Source organism: Perca flavescens, chromosome 19, assembly GCF_004354835.1.
Source record: "Perca flavescens isolate YP-PL-M2 chromosome 19, PFLA_1.0, whole genome shotgun sequence".
NCBI classification, from domain to species: domain Eukaryota; kingdom Metazoa; phylum Chordata; class Actinopteri; order Perciformes; family Percidae; genus Perca; species Perca flavescens.
In genome coordinates, this window is record NC_041349.1 from 31,052,705 (window position 1) to 31,075,486 (window position 22,782).

The 22,782-nt window shown below is 40.7% G+C and overlaps 1 protein-coding gene across 2 annotated transcripts in view; it reads right to left on the minus strand.

The window, feature by feature from the left end:
- Positions 1-22,782, minus strand: part of afap1 (actin filament associated protein 1) — an 89,370-nt gene that overhangs the window by 45,966 nt on the left and 20,622 nt on the right. For both annotated transcript variants that reach the window (XM_028564071.1, XM_028564070.1), the window contains exons 2-3: positions 15,962-16,090; positions 13,752-13,834 (exon numbers count right to left, since the gene is read on the minus strand). In XM_028564071.1, coding sequence (XP_028419872.1) covers positions 13,752-13,834; positions 15,962-16,090 — 212 coding nt within the window. The remainder of the gene's footprint in view (positions 1-13,751; positions 13,835-15,961; positions 16,091-22,782) is intronic.

The window sequence follows — 22,782 nt, forward strand, 5'->3', positions numbered from 1 at the left end:
ATTAGCCAACATGCACTTTTTACATAAGACCCACATTTAACACCACACAAACTGACATACTAGCCTATATATTCAAAAACAGACAGCACTAGAATTGGAACAAATAAGAAAACAAAAGACAAACTAGACGTAGGTAGGCGTAGGCTAAGGCTAACACACACACACACACAAAATATATATTAAAAAATATCCCCTCTCTGCAGGACTCCAGTCCAAGCTTAAGGCCTGCCAACGTCTGCGATACACATCTAAGAGTTCCACCTCTCTGTTTGTACATGAACCACCCATGCTAGTGTTACCGCCAACAAAACCAAACCTTTCTCACAGCTCTCATTTTCAACACCATTCTTCACTTCCCCTCCATCACTTTCCCTCCTTCCTGCCTCAGGCTGGCACGTTAAGTGTGTTTTTGTGTGTATTTTGTGGGACAGGTGCATTCACCAGAGTGCTGGCGGATGTGCAGGCTATACTGGAAAAATAACTGGGAAGTGAGATTGAGTCGGGCGTTTCCTTCATTTCTGTCACCTCACAATGAGGTGTAAATATGGGTCAGCAGGAGCTGGGGGTCCACAGCTCTGGAACACACACACACACACACACACACACACACACACACACACACACACACACACACACACACACACACACACACACACACACACACACACACACACACACACACACACACACACACACACACACACACACACACACACACACACACACACCTCTTCATACAGTCCGCATTACCAACATGCATCTTGGCCAAACAGTTATTCTCACCTCCAAAACTCACTCCAACCACCAAAACACTTTACATGTCTCAAAATCTGCTCGTTGGACCAAAACCCTGGAAACACATCTCGCTCAGAAAGCAAACATCGTCACTCAGAACACACTGACCTAAAACACTATCAGGCAGCATGACCTAAATAATTAACTTTTATCTTTGTAGATTGAATGATCTTTCTCATAAATCAGTATTTCATTATAGAGTAAGAATAACACCAATCAACCACCGCATAGATTACATTCGGTTCAACAGCAGACTGCACTAGTTCTCTACCAGACTGCAGAAATACTTACAATTTTCCCCCAGTGCTTTATTAAGTCACTGCGATCACATCATGTGTCAGGAAAAAAATCTTGGCATTGTAAAAAGCCTTCAAAAGCACTTGAGTGGAGGAAAAAGTTGTGAAATAGGTTTTCCATCCGTGTACCAGTTTCTCAGCGGGGACTTTTTCCAAAGAGTGTTAGTATAAGTAGGCTGAAACGCTGCTGGTCCTAAGGATTAACCATGCTGTGGGCATGTGTCACTTAGCAAAGTCCCACTGCTCACCGCAGTTAAGACTTAATTATGTCCAATTTGCCACTTATTTGGTTTCCCCAGTGACAATGGATTTCAATATGGTCTGTTAAACAACCTCATTTTTTGTCTCAAGTCAATGACACAATAGTACTGATGTCACTGTATAGTTTGCTGTGGTTGACTAAACCACAAAGCAGGGGAACCCCACTGAGGAATTAAGTAAAACATGAAAACAGATTCATCGAGGGCCTGGTTGGATCAGTGGGTAGAGCAGGCACACATATATTTAGAGGTTTATGCTTCGACGCAGAGGTCCAGGGTTTGAATCCGACCTGTGACGATTTCCTGCATGTCTTCCCCATCTCTCTCCCCTTTCTCACCTAGCTGTCCTGTCAAATAAAGGCGGAAAAGCCCAAAAAATAAACTTAAAAAAATAAAAAATAAAATAAAACTGATTCATTAGCCCCAAATGGAGACCAAAACATGTCATGCAACTACATCCCAAAAGGCAAATCATTTGTTAGGAAGGACCAAAGCAGGACTGACTCAACTGAAATTGTGTGATTGGGATCCAACTCTTGCTGTGCATGCAATCTGTAGCTTGACACAGCACAGTGACACATTTGCTTGATACAATGTGTTTCCTTTTTTCCTAGAAAACATTTGGTTTAGCAAAATACAGCGGGCCTACATTTATTCCAAATACAAAGCTGCTGGTCTACGGCCACAAACATTGCAATGATTTGCAATGGGTAAGAAATGCTTTGAGAAGATGTGTTCAAAGAAGAGAGATCCCTCCAAACCACTAGTGATACCATACAATACATAGAGTTCATTTAGACTTTGTGTGTACAGTATTGGCTACATCTGAATACAAAGCTTGAGGCGAGACACATATTTATCTTCGAAAGGGCGGGGGGGGGTTGTCTGATTCAAAATGAGAAGGGGAGGAAATTAATTCCAAATGGGACCCAGACTGCTACGGATAAGGCAACCTGGCTAGTGTGTATACAGTATATCCATCACATGAACACACTGTTGTACGCTGGTTGACTTGCAAAGCGAGGGAGGGTCTGTTAGGGGGAAAAGAGGAGAGGAGGAAGGGGTGGGGGGGTTTACTGGTTTCCAACATCAACACAGATGGAAATCATTTGTGTTCCAACAAAAGGACTGGTCCACATTCTCAGCGAGGTGGAGCCTTGCACAGCCCATAGGATGCATATGGGGATGTGACTGGAATACTGGCAATGCAGAAAGTATTAGAGCTAAAACAATGAGCAATAACTTCCAAACATCCACTGGACACAGCCTCCTACATGTGAGGATTTGCTTCTTTTCTCTGGTTTATATCTGTAAATGGAATATTTTGGTGAATTTTGACTGTTAGTCGGACAAAGCAAGCAATTAAAAGATGTCACTTTGAGAAGTTTTCACCTTTTTTCTTACATTTGTTATATAAATAATTAATAAATTTGATTTGAATAGAATCAGAAATGAGAATAACCACATGGCTCAATGCTAACTTTTTAAAAAGGTCGCCAGGGTGACAACCAGGCATCAGCTTTTGGTTGCCAAAATTAACAATATGGTTGCTATTAGTGGTGGGAGGGGGAAAATTTATACAGCATAGTATCGCAATATTTTCCGTGGCAATACTGTATTGATACAGGGATGCAAAGTATCATTCTTTTATTATATAAATTGCACATGAGAATTTAACCTTTTCTTAATAGAATAATAAGATCAATTGCTTTATCAGTCCATTAAATGGAAAATTGAAGTGAGATGAACAAACGAAAGAGACATTTTTTTCCTTTAGATAAAACAGATGTGACAAAGTTTTGCTTTGGGGACATAATTTGAAGTTGGAAAAAAGGTAATGAATTGCAATATATCGCAGAATATCGCTATATGTTTAAAATTGCAATAATATCGTATCATGGGGCATCTGGTGATTCCCACCCCTAATTGCCATGTTTTAAACTGCCTATATTTGGAGCAATTCATTTCTTTGGTAACTATACCACACATTTTAATAATGAAACAATGAGATAATAGCTTGCAATATTATTTCCCATCCCTCTCAAATAGCGGTGCAACGGATCACAAAACTCACGGATTAGATAACCGTTTTGAGTCACGGATCGGATCAATTTTGGGATCAGCACAAAAAAGGGGGGAATTTAAATGATTATTAAAAATGTAATAATAACTTTTAACAATAATTACTTCTTTCAAGTACATTGCTGTTAAATGACAAAAACAGATGAGAAAAGGGTATTTTACAATAACTTTGAATGCAACACAAGGTTTACCTAAGTTTTAAGTAAACGCAACATTTAGTCCTGTCTGTGTTGTTTTTCAGACAACATCAGTGACTATAGTGCTAGTTTGTGTCTTTTAGCTCTTAGCTTTAGCGGCAGGCTGTTGTACGTCCCGCTGTTTCACTCTACAGTGAAATACAGACACACTTTTACACCGGTCAGCATTTTAACCGTGTTTAACCCAGTTACTACTGTAACTAATGGTAGGCTAACGTTACCTGCAGCCAAGCGTAACCTGTTATTAGTTTTAACTAGCATGACATGCAGCGATGTTTCTGTTGCATCTAACATCGGTTTTGGAGCATCAGAGAGCAGCGCAGACATTTAGGCTACGTTCACACCGCAAGTCTTAATGCTTAATTTGGATTTTTTGCTCAGATCTGATTTTTTGGTTGGCTGTTCCCATGACCTTTTAAAATGTGGCCTATATCAGATTCCAGTGTGAACTGTTTGCAGTTTCGAACTGACTCGCATGCACAAAAGAAAAATAACAATGACATCAGAAGCAGCACGCTGTTACACTAAAGTTAGGGAGGTTATGGAGGAAGTAAGCATTTTCCACTAGGGGTGGGAATCAGCAGATGCCCTATACAATATTATTGCGATTTTAAACATATTGCGATATATTGCAATTCATTACCTTTTTTCCAACTTCAAATTATGTCCCCAAGCAAAACTTTGTCACATCTGTTTTGTCTAAAGAAAAAAATGTCTCTGGTTTGTTCATCTCACTTAAATTTTCAATCTAATGGACTGAAAAAGCAATTGATCTTATTCTTCTATTATGAAAAGGTTAAATTCTCATGTGCAAGCCAGCGCATAATTGTGACAAATGTCGATGTAGATTGACGTAAAAGTCGCATCAAATCCGCCTTGATTGTTCACCTTGAAAAAAAAAAAAAAAAAAAGACCACATATGGAAGTGGTCTAAATCTGATTTGAAAAAAATCAGATCTGGGCAAGATTTGAGTGTTCACACTACTTCTAAAGAAGTTTGACCTAGTCGCTTTCGATTTGGGCCACTTTTGCATGCAGTCTGAACGTAGCCTTAGGTGGCACCGTAATCCGCGTTGCTATTCTGTCTGGTACCATATTAGCACTGGGTTTTAACATGCGTCGTTAAAATGAACAGAAAATTGCGTTGCCTGTATCTTTTCACTGCAAACGCGTGTGTGTGGAAAGCGGTAGCACAACAGCTGAAATGTTGTGTTGCGCACAAACTTTACGGAGACAACCAAATACAATATTGACTTTGTTTGAAATAAGATTTTCAAGTTTTGATTTGTGTGTGTATATATATTATATAAAAACACAAATATTTAATAGGTGGTTGCCAAAGGGGGCAACCATAGGCCACAAAACAGGTGCCAATTAACTCAATCGGGTTGCCAAGGGCAACCAGGCAACAGTTACTGTCCTGCCCTGAACCATTAGCTGTCATTCTCTCCTTAAAGACATCTATTGTGTTGCACTCAGTTGTTCACAAGAAAAAGTAACACGAGTGTAAAGAGGGAGTGAAGAATGGAAAGAAGAGAGCTTGAGAAAGAAGTCGGAAACTGGATATGTCGGAAAATTACAAAAACTGATTCCCCGAAATGGGATGTTTGTGTTTGTGTGTTTTGTGTGTGTGTGTGTGTGTGTGTGTATAATGTCACTACTCTCATGAGCGAGACACCAATTAAATGCGCATGGTCATTAGCTGGTGTATTTAAACATCTTACAATGTTCATTTACTTGTTTTCATCTTGTGACAGCATGAAAACTAAAGAAAAGTAGATTGCAGTCTAACAATCAACAATTTTCCATTGACTAATCAATCTTTGCAAAATGCTTTCGGTTTTACTGGGTGATGCAGTGAGGCAGCTCCATTCTCCATCTGGACGTCCATTTGTTTGCTTTAATAAAGCTTAATGGAATAATTTACAGTTTATTTGTCAGGACTTATGTTCAAACTACTTGACAGCTGTATGGAAACGGTTCATGTGGCTGAGGCAGTAAACTTGTTGATGACAGGAATGTATTTCATGCCAAAGATGAAAGAGCAATATTAGTGTAGCATAAATCTTGGATATGAAAAGAGACAGAAAGAGAGAAAGGGATTATTCTAGTCCTGCAGGAGTTCAGTGGGATTTTGTCCCACTTAGTGGTGATTATGATGTAATTAGAGCCAGACCTTGTTTTTTGTGTGCTTAAATACATGTGTGTATGTGTTCAAGCCTGTCATATAACACATTGTAAAACGGTGCAGTGATCCTCTTCCTCAGATCACTGAAGTGATTTATGGGGTGAGGGGTGTGGAGAGGATCAAACTGACTTGTAAAGATCCTGCTTCTCTGGGAGCATATACAGTGTGTGTGTGTGTGTGTGTGTGTGTGTGTGTGTGTGTGTGTGTGTGTGTGTGTGTGTGTGTGTGTGTGTGTGTGTGTGTGTGTGTGTGTGTGTGTGTGTGTGTGTGTGTGTGTGTGAGCAAAGCCACCAGTCTTGGTCATTTAAAAACTCTTGCACACTCACACACTGGCTATTTGTACTGATGTATGGAGGATCTCCATCATTATCAGTTGAAATCCATCAATATTTTACTATCATACGGCCCAAATATGAGATTTTTTTCTTCAAATTACTTGAAAAGTAAGTCATTTTGTTAGTGCTAAAACTCTGCTTTTGTCAGTTGATTTACCGGAACTGAATCAATAACAATTTAATAATTGATTATCAAGAGCTTTACAGGAGAATGTGCAAGCATGTGACTGAAAAACCGAATGAAAGGATGTCTTTTACCAGAGCTAAAAGTTTTAAATATTACATTCAAACAGATGTAGGTGCAGAATTAAAACTTAGTAACTTCCCACTCTGAAACGTCTTGCTCCAATCTAGGTTGTGAAGCTGGTTCGGTTGTTCTGCCTGTGTTTCGGGATCAGACTCTGGTTCCAACATGTACAGCTGAGCCGTAGCCATGGTTACCAGCTGAAGCGGGATTGTTTTGGATCGCACTAGCTTGCTTGTCAGGGCCCACCCTACTCTGCTTCTGACTGGCTAGTAGTCCATACCTAGGTACTGCACATGTGCGACTCCCAACAGAGATGAAACAGAAGTGAGATGCCTCACTCTGTAGCTAAAACAGAGAGCTCAACAAACAGGGTGAAAAGAGGAGCTACAGCAATGTGCAGTACAACAAAAATATGGTGTTTTTTGAAAATTAAACCATGTAAACCTATTCTGGTTCAACCTCTAAATACAATTATGAAACTAAAAATGAGCATAATATGAGGTCTTTAAGAGCTTGGCACAAGGTAAAGGGGTGTGTGTGACTAACTGCACAACAATTGCCCATTGAGTAAACCCATCATGGAGGTCCCTATAATTTGAATACTATCCTCTTTTGTGTTTAATACACAAGCAGAACATTGCAAATGCAAACATCCATTCATCCATTTCATTTTATGTTTGAGTAATTTACGATTAGTGCAATAACACTGTCACAATCCTAAACATTTACAAAAGCATTATAAATCCACAAGACTACTACTAATTATTCCTTATATAACAGTGAGTAATCAAAATGGCTGCCACAGAATTTGGGGTTGGAGAGCATTGATGTAGCCGCAGAGTGTTGGTTTGGCTCGGCACTGAGCCTTGAAAGGTCACAGACAGACCGTGGCCAATGCAGTCTCTTCCTCCTCTCTCCTTCTTCCAACAGATCTCTCTTTACTCAATGTACAGCAACTCCTGCTTTATAAAACATCCATTCTGCTAACTAACTGCATCTGACGCGTTAAAAGCTGACTGGGTTTGAGCGTTTCATCTGCACTTAATCTTTTTTTTTTTTGTTTCTTCAACTCCCTACCCCGTTTACCATTTCCCTTTTTTAAGTTTCCTCCCCTCTCTTTTCCTTTTACCAATCTATCTTTTTGTCCGTTCCCGCAGGCTGAAATTTATACAACTTAAAAGGAGTGGAGAGAGGGAGCAGCCTTGACAGCTTATCCAGAGTTCAGTGTGGAAATGTCTTGAATGATAATTTCAGAGCAGAGAGACAAAGAGCTGGAAGAAAATAAGACAGTAACTGGGTCTCCATCCAAGTGTATTTATGATAATTGTACTTTATTGCTCAGTCACTAACTCAGTCAGTAACTTGGTGAGTAAAAGGTTATCATTGGAAATGATTAGGTGATGGACCACAAACACAAGCCCTAGGTTGAGGAAAACTATTTAACCCCTGATTTAAACTAACAGTTAGTTAGTTAACTGATCAGAATTAACCATTTAGAAAATAGTTTACCTTTTGGGAAAGACGGTGATTTGCTTTCTTGTCGAGAGTTAGGTGATAAGGTTGATATCACTCATCTTACCACTAAATAGGAAGCAAATACCAGCAGCCAGTTAGCTTAGCCTTGTCGTCACTATGACTGCAACTTTTGCCAAGTAATCTCAGACTCGGCAGCAGTCATAAATCCGTGAGATTTCTGTGAGTGGGCCGAATGTAAAGGCGGCAGCAGCACGCGGATTATAAAATTATGACCACATCCTCCTGATTGCAGTTTTTTTCCCAGCTTCATTTTTCGTCTGACAAGGTTGTCCCCATTAAGAGAAACGCTGTGCACATTGATGGGCGAGAAACAACAGGCTTAATTGATTATTTCAGAAGCTAAATGTTCAGATTTGTTCCCTCTGTCAATACCGAAAGTCGAATATAATTTGAATAGTAAAATAAAATAAATATGTTGGCTAACATTAGCTAATCTCCCTCTTCTCATGTCATGATGAACAATAAGTTACAGGAGTGAGAAACACATGGCATTGTGAGCTAATGTTACGTACCGAGTAACGTTTGTACAGGGGGGAGTGACAGGCTGCGGCTGGAAATCGGAAGGAGGACAGGAAATAGTTTTACATGACTTTGAAATCAACGAGCCAAAGTGGTTATGCAGGGCTTGACATTAACTTTTGACAAGTACATTTACGTTTCACTTGTCCATGCACAAAAGTCACTTGTCCGGGTAAAGAGTCATCATTTTATAAAAAAAAATTGTTTTGCTAATGCATGCATATAATATAATAAGGCAAACCGTTGAAAGCATCCAAACACTATCAGCATTAATAAAATTCAGTTGAAACAGTAGAAACAAACGTGTCCCAACAATAGATTTCCCATTCAACAAGAAAAAAGGATCTCCAGACTCCATAGTACAAAGTAATATGTTGCACGCCAGTGTGCAGAAGTTAATATATTGAGATTCTAAGTCAGTATTTTAAAGGTTTGTCATTACTTTCAGATTCCTAGTCAATATTCTAAGTTACTAAGTCAATATATTGAGATACTAAGTCGATACTTTGAGATGTTGAGTCAATTTATTGAGATTGTAAGTCAATATTTTAAATGTTCACATTGGTTTGAGATTCTTAGTCAATATTCTGAGTTACTAAGTCAGTATATTGAGATACTAAGTCAATATTTTGGGATAAGTCAATATATTGAGATACTAAGTCAGTATTTTGAGATAAGTCAATATATTGAGATACTAAGTCAATATATTGAGATTCTAAAGCAATATTTTCCATTTTCTCAATACTTTGAGATTCTTAGTTTATATTCTGAGATACTAAGTCAATATTTTGACCACACGTAGTGGTGACTTAAACTTGAAGTTATACTATATCTAAAATAATTTTGTAGACATAACAATGGATTTTGCCACTAAATGTTGGTGTTAAACTATTTTTTTTATACAATTTCACTAATTTCTACCCAGCAGAGGCTGATTTAGAGATCCTTTAAAAGCTGTAGCGACTTTACAGTTGATTATTACCTGATATTTAATCAGCATGTTATTTATTTGTTTCAAAAAGGAGCACAAAAAAACGACATTACAGAACGGCAAAAACGACCACTGGATTGGAAAAGGGTATTTTACAACAAATTTTAATGCAGCACGAGTATGGCGAGGCCAATTTCAAGTGAACGCAACATCTGTGTTTTTCTGACAACAGCAACTACAACGTCATACGTTCCTCTCCAGTGAAATACAGATAGACACACTTTTACACCGTTTAGCTGTCAGCATTTTAACCATGTTTACTCAAGCTGCTAGTTAACCGTAGGTTAACATTACCTGCTGCCAAGTGTAGCGTGACATGCGGCGATGTTTAGGTTCCCTCGTCCGTTTTCGGAGCATCAGAGAGAAGCGCAGGCATTTCAGTGGCACCGAAATCTGCGTTGCAATTCGGTCCGGTAGATAACGGTCGTTAAGGCACCGGTGCCGTATTAGCACCGGGTCTCTCGTTTTCTGTCAACGATGTGGCGAGGAGGTAACGTTAAGGCGGAGTTAGCAAGCTAACGTTAGCTAACTAACACCGGCAGGTTCGCCGTGCTTTCATGCTGCATCGCTTCCAGAGAACGAGCTGAACAGCGGGCTGGGTCTAACGTTAGCGGCCCGCTGACCGACTACCGCTGGGTCCGCTGCCCGGGATTGCGGGGGAAAAAATGTATCGTTTCAAATCGGTAACATAGACGTAATGAGTGGCACATAACGTGAACCAACATGGCATTTTATTCTGTTTTAGTTTTAACTTGTCCAGTGGGGCAAGTAAATTTCTCTTCCACTTGCCCTACAAAAAATCCACTTGTCCCGGACAAGCGGACAAGCCTTAATGTCGAGCCCTGTGATGTATCAATAGTTAGCTCATTCTTGTTTCCTAACTGCGTCGCGAGTTATAGTAACGTTAGCTTAGCTCGGAGCTTCATGGAGACAGCTATAGTTAATGTTAGCTGCCCTACAGCTGTCCGTTAGTTTTCAACTTCATATATTACCTTCTAACAGCTGTATTCTCAGTAATGAGACAATCTGCAAGAAACAGGTTGCTTATAAATCACTAAAATAGCAGTGACAGCACTGGTGGCTTAGTTATTAATTATGTTAGCATCGTGGCATGCATCTATTGTTACTTAGTTTATGACAAATCGTCTCGGCTGTGCTTTCTAACAGGTCATTGAGCTATCCGAGCACCGTTAGCCTTTACAACAGAGACGCTTCACTACACTTGTTAGATAATGTTTCATTACAGAGTTCTCTGATGATTTTGCTATGTCGCTATTACGGAACCCACGCAACTTCTAGGAAAGGCCCGCCCTTCAATAGCATTCACACACTACTATTGGCCAGGCGTCCATGCTTACGCAATGTAACGTAACCTGATTTGTTCAGGTCCTATCCCCTGACCAATCAGCTACTCGTGGTGGAAAATTAATGTAAACAAAGTTGCGTGCAATGCGCTATAACGTAGGTCCGCTTCAATGCCAGGCTGATGTTGGAAGCCCCTCTAGTGGACAGAACGTGTAACCAACAACCACATGCTTATAGTGGCATTGACAATGCATAAGCCTAAGTAGTGTAGTACATAGTAATAACAGCAACAATAGCATTAAATATTTGAATATATATAAAAAAAGAAATGGTATTATGAATGGTATTATAGAGGAAGATCGACAGCTCTACTGTGTGCATGGACAGGAACTGGTAGAGTGGAGTAAAATGTCCATGCTGGTGCTTTGTTTATACTCGCACAAGACACCACTCGGGTGCGTGGCAGGTGGATGATTTAAGTGGATTTGGATGACGATTTGTGAATAGATAGCAAATGCATCGACAGTTAATATATTTAACTGCAAACAGTTCATATCACAGTTAATATATTAAGCAGGTCAGTGGATCCAAGCCCACCTTATGAGGGGCCATCAGGGACATTATTCACAACACACACTACTAGTGAAAACCTCTCTCTCACACACACACACACACACACACACACACACACACACACACACACACCTACTGAAAAACTCTCACACACACTACTGAAAACCCAGTTTTTCCCACACAGACTATTGGTGGTGGGGCGCCTCAATCAACACCCGCCGCCGCACATTGCGTTTAGGTTATTAATTTATTTTTTTTAAAAACACGTTCTTCTGCATTTCTTTTCTCTGCTCTCCTCCGTCTCTCTGTCACTTGTGTCTCGCTCACATACACACACACAAACACACACAGCCCCTCCCACTGTTAGGCGTTTGGTGTTTTTAGCCCCCAACGTTGCCTTCCGGGCAGCGCGGCAATGGTTATGTTTAAGGCAGGTATAAGGTTTTAGGTGACGGTTAACTGCCTGTAAGGTAACGTTGGGGGCTTAAAACACCATCGAGCCCACTGTGCACACAGCGTCTGTCTCCATAAAGGAGAGACAACGGCTGGCGAAATTCACAAGTTCACGAAAGGTTGGTATCTATCTCGTGAACACCTTTACACAATCACACATTCACAATCACCGACCCAACTCTTAGCAAACAAACCATTGCGCCCGCTTTAGAAAGTTAACTAGTCGCAAATTGGCAGTAAAATGCAGTTGGGTTGTCGAGGTCAAAACACTATATAGCAGCTATGAATCAAATAAACTTATTATAAATAATGTTATGTCATTTTTTACTCTTACACTGAATGTTTGCTGCTTCAATCCAGAAGAGTATTGAAAAGTATTTTCTGCGACTGAAAAAGGCACGGATTGAGGCTGAGGACCAGCCTGAACCGGAGTTATCAGTCTGAAACAGAGCTGAACAGTCCGACCAGTGAAATTAGTTATGTTATTAATTTGTTTACAATATTTTCAGGCTTCAACCAGTGAAAGACAGGGTCAGGGAGAGAAAGAGATAGATTTGTTAGGCATTAAAGTAGGAAAGGAGGACAGCATCCAACAGCATGTCCTCAGTTTTTGATAGTTGATTGTTACAAAAATAAGTTACTCCCCGCCACAAATTGCTTTGTAATCTGTGGGAAACACTGAAACCTCTCACTACCTCTCTACTGAAACACTTTCAGATTCAGAGGAATCTGTTTCAGCCATGCAGGCCATGCTATCTGTAACATGGCTTTATGGAAATAAATAGTGCATTGAAGTAAAACTCCCAGTAAACAGTCAACATGTAAACAGTAAGCATGGGCTAAACATGGAGATTGCCTGATTATATCTTTATAAATTAAAATCAAATATACAGTTAGAGTTGCAGTAGGGAAAGACATTCAGTTGTATCACTGTCCACTAGATCTTTAGTATGATGGGGATATTACCTTTGAAATTAAGATGTTATACTTATTTTTTACTTCATTGCATCTCTATTTACCCTGGAATGGTAATATAAACAATATTACAATGTATTCATATTCCTTAGCATCTTACCTATCAAAGCAACTATTGCGGATTCATTTTGGGTATGGTATTTTAGGCGAGGGATAGGGTTAAGGCTTATAACAACAACTTTCTCAAGGAGGTTTTGAAAATCCATCATTTGTGTTGTGGTTGTGTGAGCTGTTTATGAAGCATTTTACTTTTCACTTTTCAACAGTTGTTTTGATTGCAGGATGGAAAAATTACTACAAAGACTACAAAGGTTGCTACAATAACAAGAACAAAAAGTAGAGGGACATCACTCCTCCTCACTCCTCTCTCGTCTAGTTTTCCGGGAAAACCTCGGCTGTGATTTCCAGACACACACTGGGGTCACCGGAGGAGGCTGTGGACTGCTTCTAATTATAAACTGCACTGTAAGGCCTTGTGCCTCAGTGTGTGTTTGCGTGTGTGTGAGAGAGGATGTAGAACAAGGTGTTGAGGCTTATTATTATGGTGAGAAGGCTTTGGGAGCCATCACAGCCAACTGCTTTCCATCAGAGGCATCTGCTCTGACATAATTCTATAATTGCTTGAAACTGAGCTAAGTTAGATGGATTGTTTTTGTGATATCTCAGTGTATCCGTGTTGATGAATATGTGACCTGACCCCTCATGATGGTGAACTGCAGGCAAAGTGTCTGTACAGATAGAGGCAGATAAATACAGTGAAGGAGCAGCTGCATGCAGACAGACTGTGAGAGTGAAAAACAGAGCTGGATGACTCTGAATGAATTATTAATGATCAACACACACACACACACACACACACACACACACACACACACACACACACACACAACTGAGCCTGAAGGATTATGGTGTTCCATGTAGGACAAATGTTTGCCAGGTAACTCCTCCGCTTCTGTAGGAGGCCCTTTAAGGTCATGGGGTCAGGGGAGGAAGTCTTACCAGCCAGGGGTGAGGTATCTCGGGCAGGGGCATCTGAGGCGGGGCCGGCAGACCACTGTGTATCTCTGACTTGAATGAAGGCTCTGGGAGAGAGGAGCAAGTATTTTTAGAACATGAGAGAACGTTTTTAATTATGCATATACAGTGGGTATGAGGAGGAGGAACTTTGATATTGCGTATTTTAGATTTCAGTAGTTAAAAGTAGTGACCTCTTCATCATCAGGAAGATGTTTTTCTGTCAACATAAAAATGTACATTACATCACATGTTGATGAGACCTGGTTTACGGTTCTGCATTTTGAAAAACAAGATCACTGGCATCATGTTGGTACTGTGTATCAGATCATTGCATTGCAAGTATAACACATGTTAACACATTTGTTTTAATGCATAGCTTAACACTTTGCAACATTCAGGGGGTCATTCACATCTTCACTAATTTGCTGTTCTCAGTACTCTGTACTTGTTCTGTTCTAATCTGTGCTGCACCTATCCCTGTAGAAATCATTTCATTTTGATCTTTACACTATGTTTCCATCCACTTGTCAATCAAATTATCTGAAGTTCGCTAAAAACATTAATGTGAATAAAGGTAATAAAGGTGTTTCGATTAATTTTCACATTGAATCAGACAACATTCAAGCGAACATTTGCGAACAAAGTTTGCCTCTACCTACAAATGATTTATATTGCACAAGTTGTAATTAATAGTGCTTATGTGGCTGATGATGATGATGATGATGATGATGATAGCCAGGTCACTGTACTTCAGTAGCAGGTGTCGTCTGATGGGTTGATGGTGTAGAAAGTTTGCAGCGGTAAGCAGCGTTAGACAGCCGTGACAAACACAGCAGAACCGAGCAAAATAGATTATGATCCCGCAGCAAAATAATTATGATCCCGACGCTGATGTCTGGGGTGGCCAACGTATTTAGGCTGGTTGTAGAGCATTTAGGTTAGGTCAGAGATGAGAAGCGGCGATATACTAGGGCTGTGCAATTAATTGAATTTCAATTTCAATTTAGATTTTGGCTCCCAACGATCACCAAAATAGTATAATCGAGAAAAAACAATTATTTTGCCATGTTCTGTTTTGCAAGAACACTCTTATTTTGTCATGTGTTCTGAATGACACGCGCATGCGCATATCCGCACGTGCACATCCGCCCCTCCTGAAGCCAGTCAGGGAGGCAAGTCGTGTGCATATCATCCGCTGGAATTTAAAAACTCAGTGCGAGTAAAGATGGCAGCAGCGTTTGGTGAGCAAAAAAAAAGGCAAAACCAACTCTGTTGTCTGGGAACAGCTAACGTTAGCTAACCCTGCGGTCCCTCTGCCTTTGCCCCCCCCGCTGTAGTCTACTGTTGTTGTATTCCCCTGACATGCTGTATTCACTTACTGTTTAAAACTTTTTCCAGCTTAGTGGGGGTGCATAGGCATACTGCTCAAAACCAACATAAAAAAACAAACATAGTAATGTTCCCTCAGCATTTAGTTTTGTTGTTAAACTGTATGTAAATGAGCAGGGACGTTAAATCACCTGTTTCACGTAACGTTACTCTAAGGTACCATCTATGTGCTGGATTTTTCCTAAGGTTAGCTAGCAAATAAGCCCACTGACGGAGACATTATTGTTGATATTTTGGCATATTTAAGCAGTGTTGACTGACATTTAGAGTTGGCTAGAGCGACATATCAAGCTATAATAAGAAAACAGAGCTATCAAAATATTGCTATGATGATGCAGATGCAGGTAAATGCAGGACAACAACGATTTTTACTATCTAAAATATTACATTTCACTCGTGAAATAAATTTAAAAAGTCTTAAAAAAAAAATCTTTCGTCCACTTATATCTGTCTTTGTTGACACCCTCAGGTCTGCAAAAAAAGAGGAAATTAATACAACTTTTTCTTCTTTGTTTTATGGTGGGTTGCAACCGTAAAATGACCTAAAACATAATCGCAATTCATTATTTATTCGACAAATAACATTTCCATCAGCGTTATCACATACACCAATTAAGAGAAAATCCGATGAGACCCAACGTACAAACTCTGTGTCCATATTCATGAAATTCCATCAAATTTTACCATTTCCAAAATATCCCTGCACGCAAGTTATGTCAGGTCTCTTACCGTGTCATCATCACCTCCGGGTCTCTCCAAACTGTTTCTGATGTGTTACGGTGCATGGCGGCGTGTTATCTCACCTTTCTCTGAGAGGACTCTGTGCAGGATGTTGGAGAGGTGCATCTTCTTCTCTCTAACCCCGGCGCTCAGATACTCCCGGTCCAACAGGTCCAGGAACAGACGCAGCTCACACACCAGCTCCTCCATCGCTGCAACACACACACACAATAAATATACAGGGACGCCATAATTATTTCACACACTTATCAAATCTGTTACAGCAATCAACAACCCATGAACTGCTGGAAGCTAATGGGAAAACTGCTACAATGAAGTCCAGCAAGGTACAAGTAGGGCTGTCATGATTAATTGCCATAAAAATAATCGTGGCTGGGCGCCCAGATAGCTCAGTTGGTAGAGCATGCATATATAGAGGTGTACTCCTCGACACCCCGGGTTCGACTCAGACCTGTGGCCATTTGCTGCATGTCATTCCCCCGCTCTCCCCTTTCATGTCTTCAGCTGTCTTGTCAAAATAAATGCCGAAAATGCCCCAAAAAATAATCTTAAATTAAAAATAATAATAATCAAGGATTTAAATTGTATATTACAATAAAAAGGTGATATATATATCTATCTCTCATCTCTGATTGCTGCTTGAATTTGTGGATGAAAACCATTTGTAGCAATAACTAATAGTATTGAGGAGGTGAAGCATCGTGATGCTTTGGGATATTGAATCTATTGGAATTGTTGATGGGATAATCGGAATCGAATCCTGAGACCAGTGAAGATTTACACCCCTACTTTAGGGGCAATTCGGTCGGTGCCTAAAAAGTATTGAATTGGGTACCCAGCCCTAGAGGTACAGTATATTTGTGCAGTGTTTGACTGTATGTATGTCTACACACCTTCATATCCTCCTACCTGAGAGCTGGCTGATATATGGATCACATTGAGTTCATCGCCACGCTCTGCACAGCAATGCAAAGGCACCCAGATAACAAGCAAGCTCAGGGTCCTGGCCTGTTTCAGTGCAACTCAAGCTTATTGTCAACATGTGATGGTATCGAAGGTGAAGACATGCTGGAATGAAACTCCAGATTGAAGGGGGCAAGTGGAGTTTATTTTGATTTATTTAACCTCTGAGTAGTCAGGAAAAGCTGACGAAGCTCCATGTTCTTTACTAGCAATTTTATATTTGTCAATCTACACAATCATCTAGGCAATTGCCGGTTTAAATGCATCTTTTCGCAAATTAAGGAGTAGCGCAGGTTCGGTTAAGCTCATGGTTTGATGCCTTGCTCCAGGGCACCTCTGCAGTGCCCTGGAGGGTAACTGGCCAGCTGCTCCAGTGCTACGGTTCCCAAGCCAAGCTACTGCCACATGCAGCAAAGGGCCCTTTGCTCAACAGAAAATTAGTTTTTTCAAGCAAAAGGCCAAATATTCTTTGGCACCATCTTCTCAGGCGGCAGGATTTGCTGCCTTTCTTTATCTTATGTACAGTTTATAACAATAAATTGATGATCTTTGGGTTCTGGACAGTTGTTGGGACAAAAAAAAAAAAAAAAAAAAAAAAAGACATTGAAAGACGTCACCATGGGCTCTGGAAAATGTTTCACTACGATTCTGTCATTTTTCTGCCAAACAATTATTCGACGTTGGATGTTGAATTGGACGTTGCAGAAATGGTCATTGTTGTGGGATATTAAAAAAAAAAAAAAAAAAAAAAAACTCTTTAATTCATTCATTCTGTCCCGGCGCAAAACGAACCTAGGGGTTATTAACTGATGTGTACCTACTCTGTCTCTCTCTGGGACATGTTTTCATGCTAATCGAATGAGTTTGGAGCTTTGACGAGGCTACCGTGGACCACTGGTTAGCTTACAATGCTAGTATTTGGGGCATGGGGACACTCAAATTAAATACCACTAAAAAGGCTCGAAATATCACCACACCATAACGTTTGCATAATGAGGGTCCCTAAATGTGAACCGAAGCATTGACAACATTGTAAGTGTACAGATAGTTTATTAAAAAGATAGATTATAAAGAAGGTGTTCCACTGTCCTGGTTGCAACATCCGTGCTGGTCAATATTCCAGAATAGGGATGTTACGAGACCCGTTACTTCAGTACCAAGTCGGTACCAAAATTCTGAAAACATGACGGTACTTGTTTTTCTACAGTACTGTAGGTACCGGACCTGATGGGGGCAGTATACGCAAGTGTTCTAGTATTCTAGTCGCTAAATGCTGGAGAAGAAGAAGAAGGCCCCACCAGCACAGAAAAATCATCTCTGTAACAGCAGTCAGCCCTTTGCTTTACCATAACGTTAACCTCTACAGCACAGCTGTCCCGACTTAACCTGGGGCTCCCATACAGTCGGTTTCTCCCTGCCGTTGTCTGTTGCAGCCTAACGTTAGCTACGATAGCTACGGAAATTAGCTAACTTTAGCGCTTGTTTTAGCGGACCTCTATAATGTCAGTTAAATTAAACCAGCCCAGTTCTATGTGAAAAACAACGAGAGCAGAGAGAAACAGACTAACTGAACATGCTTGCTGTCTGGGAGTTCCAGATGAACTCATGAAGACGGAACCATACGCTAACATTAGCGGTGTGCTGATGCCAGGCTGCAGAGCAGCGGCCTGTGGGTCCAGAAGACCTTTTCCCCATCCAGAGTACATGGAAATCACGCTCTCCTTGCCGCACTCCACACCAAAACAGTAACAGAAAGTTAAAAGAACAAACAAATCGGACACTGAATAAGGAGTGACATGAGACTGTCCCAGATGTGCAGCTCTAATATTTTTTCATAAGTTGAGGTTGATTCCTTACAGAGCCAGTAGTCTAAAACTAACCAGCCCTCCACCCACATGTTGGACTCAGGCTAGGGATTACAATGTACCAATACATTTTTTTTGCCAGGTACTAGATGTTCTTCTACTTAATGCCAGGTATCTGGGATGAAGCAACAGACTCTTATATCTTCTTATAAACATAATACCAAGGAATACCAGATCTGATCATATTTCAATGTGCCTATCGCACAAGCATCTCCCATTAACCAACAACAGGTGAGACCACAGGTAGCTGGCACATGATGGAGATTCATCCCATATTTTTTTTATCAGAGTATCTCGTTGTTACGATAAGGAATTCTCCCAAAGACATTATGCAGGTTTCCAATGCAACAATAATTCATGATCATAGCAGCAGGAGGGGTTTGGGTATTAGACAGCTTCTCTGAGGCTGGATACACAACCGCTTTCACACATTCCTCACATAATCGGTAGCGTTAGCTTTGCCTGTTCCGCCATCGTCAGTCGCACTGTAGCTCTGCTGCCAGGGCCGAGAACACAGAGTACTACCTCTGTGTAGCGCTCTCTCTCCCGATTGGATAGAGTGGAAACGGAAAATGTATTTTCCGTTTTACTGCAGAGCAGAGGGACTTGGAGGCCAGTGTTACTGATTAAACACTATTTCAGCAATGGCTGTTGGAATGTAGAGCAATATCACTTATTTTAACAAAAAAATAACGCTTAGTCTTTAAGTGTCATTAAGTCATCTACATTCATCCAACGCTATCGCCTCTAATAGCAGCAACAATAAGACAACTCATAGCATCTCCTCACAGCGCTTTGGGAACATCTTGAAACTTGACTTCATGGTTAGATGGAAGCATCATTAATCATTTCAACCAATTTGTCAGTCTCTATTTAAAAGAAGAACAATTCCTCAAAGCATCCCCACTGAACAGCCAGTCACTCAAACACACCCTGGTTCACTTTCACCATGCCTGTTTTTATAATACACAGAGAACAGCCAAGCGCTCTTTACTGCTCCATTTGCTGTTTCACAGAGCTTTGTGCAACCTGTGCAATACTTTACCTCTACTGGGGTGGTCAGAAAACTAACCCTGTGTGTGTGTGTGTGTGTGTGTGTGTGTGTGTGTGTGTGTGTGTGTGTGTGTGTGTGTGTGTGTGTGTGTGATTAAAACCTAAAGCAGCTCTCTAGGTCACCAAAGACGTCACATGGAAGGAAAATGAAATGGCACGGAGCGAGAAGGACCACCCTCAAAGAAGGCCCAAGAGAGCGAGCAGAAAATACCTCGTCATGTAAACAAACCACACACGCCCTTTCTTCAAAAACTCACTCCTTTGTCTGAATTCACACTGCCTGCATCGGCCGTCAGACGGTGCAGCATTAACGCAGGTCTCTGCATTTACTTTGAATGGGTGGTAGCACAGGGGGATGTGCAAAAAACCTGCAGTGGCATTTACGAAAATTTGAGACAGAATCAACTTTTGGAGGAACGCAACCCCACGTCACGCTGCAGTGGCCAGTCATGTAAGCTTGGATCAGACTTGTGGGTGTGTTTTGAGGCGGTGTTTTGAGGCGGTGTGAGAGTCCCCTACAGGAAACAGGAAACATCACTGCCTCTATCTCTGCCACGAGAAAGTTTTAAAACACCAAACAAGCTCTGAACTGCCCGGGAGTTTGTGGAACAGCTGACTGTTTCCTCACTCCCTCGCCTTCAAGTGCGCTCGGAAACGTGATTGAACGAGATCTATAAACCATCTGACAGAAAACAGGAAATTAAATAAAGTGTCAATTGCGATATGTTGCAGCCTTTTGCGATGTGTAAAAAAAAAGGGTATATTGTGCAGCCCTAGAATGGGTCCTTTCTCTCACCCTTTCTTTGTCTGTCATTCAACTTCCCGCTTCACTTCCACTTTCTTTACTTCTTTTTGTCAGTCCTTCACACCGATTCCATTGTACATGAAAATATATGTCTTTGCATGTGTGCACTTTGGATAGTGCAAATAAATTTTTCACAAAACACTTTCAATTGTACTACATACTACATTCTCAGCAATTTAACTTGCTTCTAACCACATTTGCAGTGTCAACATTAGGCTTGCAGACAAAATGATAAGAGCTCTTTCACAATGAATCCCTCCACACACACACACACACACACACACACAAAGATACCAACCCACTAAAAACACCTAGACATGTCAGAGGGATGTTTTCACTGCGAGGTATTCACACTTCCCGGAGCTCAGAACAAAGGGGGTTTTCCTGGGCGAAGTGTGTGTTTGCACGAAGCAGCGGGATCATGTTGGGTCTCGGAGAGAACTTGAGACCTTGCGGCTCCGTTGTTGTTGTCAGAGCAAAAATGCTTAGCCAGGTTGGAGGACGGAGGGGTTTCTGCCCTCTTCCCAGAATACAGCTGTTATGATTGACAGTACAGACAGACGCTATCCCACTCACTCTGTGTGTGTGTGTGTGTGTGTGTGTGTGTGTGTGTGTGTGTGTCATTAAAACCTAAAGCATATGGCGAGTGGATAGTGCCACGGATAACCTACCGAAGGAGACTGTCGTGTGACTCTAACGTGTGTATTGACTACACCGTCGCCAGTGTACATCGTAGTTGATAAGTACGCCGCCACACCTAGCGTCGTCGCCAGACGTGCCCCTCCCCCCCAAAAATAAATTGATTGAGTGAATTCAAGTTCAATATACAGGAAGACTATAGCCTATAGCAGTGGTTCCCAACCTTTTTTCCTTGGCGCCCCCCCTACTCATGTCTAAGAAAAGCTGAGCCCCCCCCCACCCAAAACCGAAGTTGAGGTAACTCTCGAGATAGAGCCTCTCTTTCTTTTTTGATACAGAGGAGTTATCAGCACTGTTTCTCCGGCATGTTTCATTCATAAAATAGTGATGCCGTGGGGCAGGAAAATTGAGGATACAACAAAATATATAGTTTTCATACAGACTTTTGTATACATTATATATTCTAGTGTATTATAATTTGTTTAACATGTGCAAAACATTTTTTTTTACCTCAACCTCAAACCAGATAAAGACTCGCGCCCCCCTTGTGATCTTTGCCGCCCCCCCTGGGGGTGCCCGGACCCCAGGTTGGGAACCACTGGCCTATAGGTTTAAAAGTATTTCACTTCATTCAATATATGTTCCAGGACCTTTAGCCATTATACAACTTGCTCTAAAAGTAGCCTACTGACAGTATAAAAATAATACGATGAATTAAATTGTAGTATCTCATCAGCTTATGTGACCTGCGCACTGTTGGAAGAATGCGTATCTCTAACATTGATTGAACATCGGCGCCATCTACTGGATCATTGGCACTAATTGCCTTACTGTTTATAAGCTTCATAGATCTATTTACATGTAACTTTATGTACGTATGTGTATGTATGCATGTATACACTTTATTATATACAACTTATATATGTAGCCTACATAGTAGTGAAACCTTCATGTTTAACGTTACCTTGTTTATCTTTGTTTTTAGCCATAACGTTATGTCTGTTTCTGTGTTGAAAGCAACACCTAGCCAGACTCAAATTCCCTTGTGTTTACACTTACATGGCCAATAAGCAGTTTCTGATCAAAATCCGAAATATACTCTAAGTTCTTTATTTAGTATCTTTGCAGAGACCCCCAATTAAAAAAAAAAATCCAATTTGAGTCAAAGGCACCACGGTCTCGCTGTGTGGGCTGGCTCTCTGTTCTTTATCTAGCTAGTTGGCCTAGCTAAGACCAGCCAAATCACTGACTTATTTATTATGTAATGGGTAAATGTCAATCAAGCACCTTCATATTTGTTTTAACGTTGAATACCCTTAATAGTTCATTTGTTTGTATTTTTTGAGTGAATTGACGTTCATTTTGGGTAACAAGTTGACGCAACTATCACTAAGGCTGCAAGCTCCCTGCAAGTTATTTTTATGATTTTGATCATATATCTTGTGAGTATACCTTCGTTACGGTCCTAAGGAGGCATAAGACAGTTGATGATTGTTGTTGATTTTGGTTAAATATGCCAAATTGCTATTTTATTTATGATTGTTGTTGTTCAAACGGC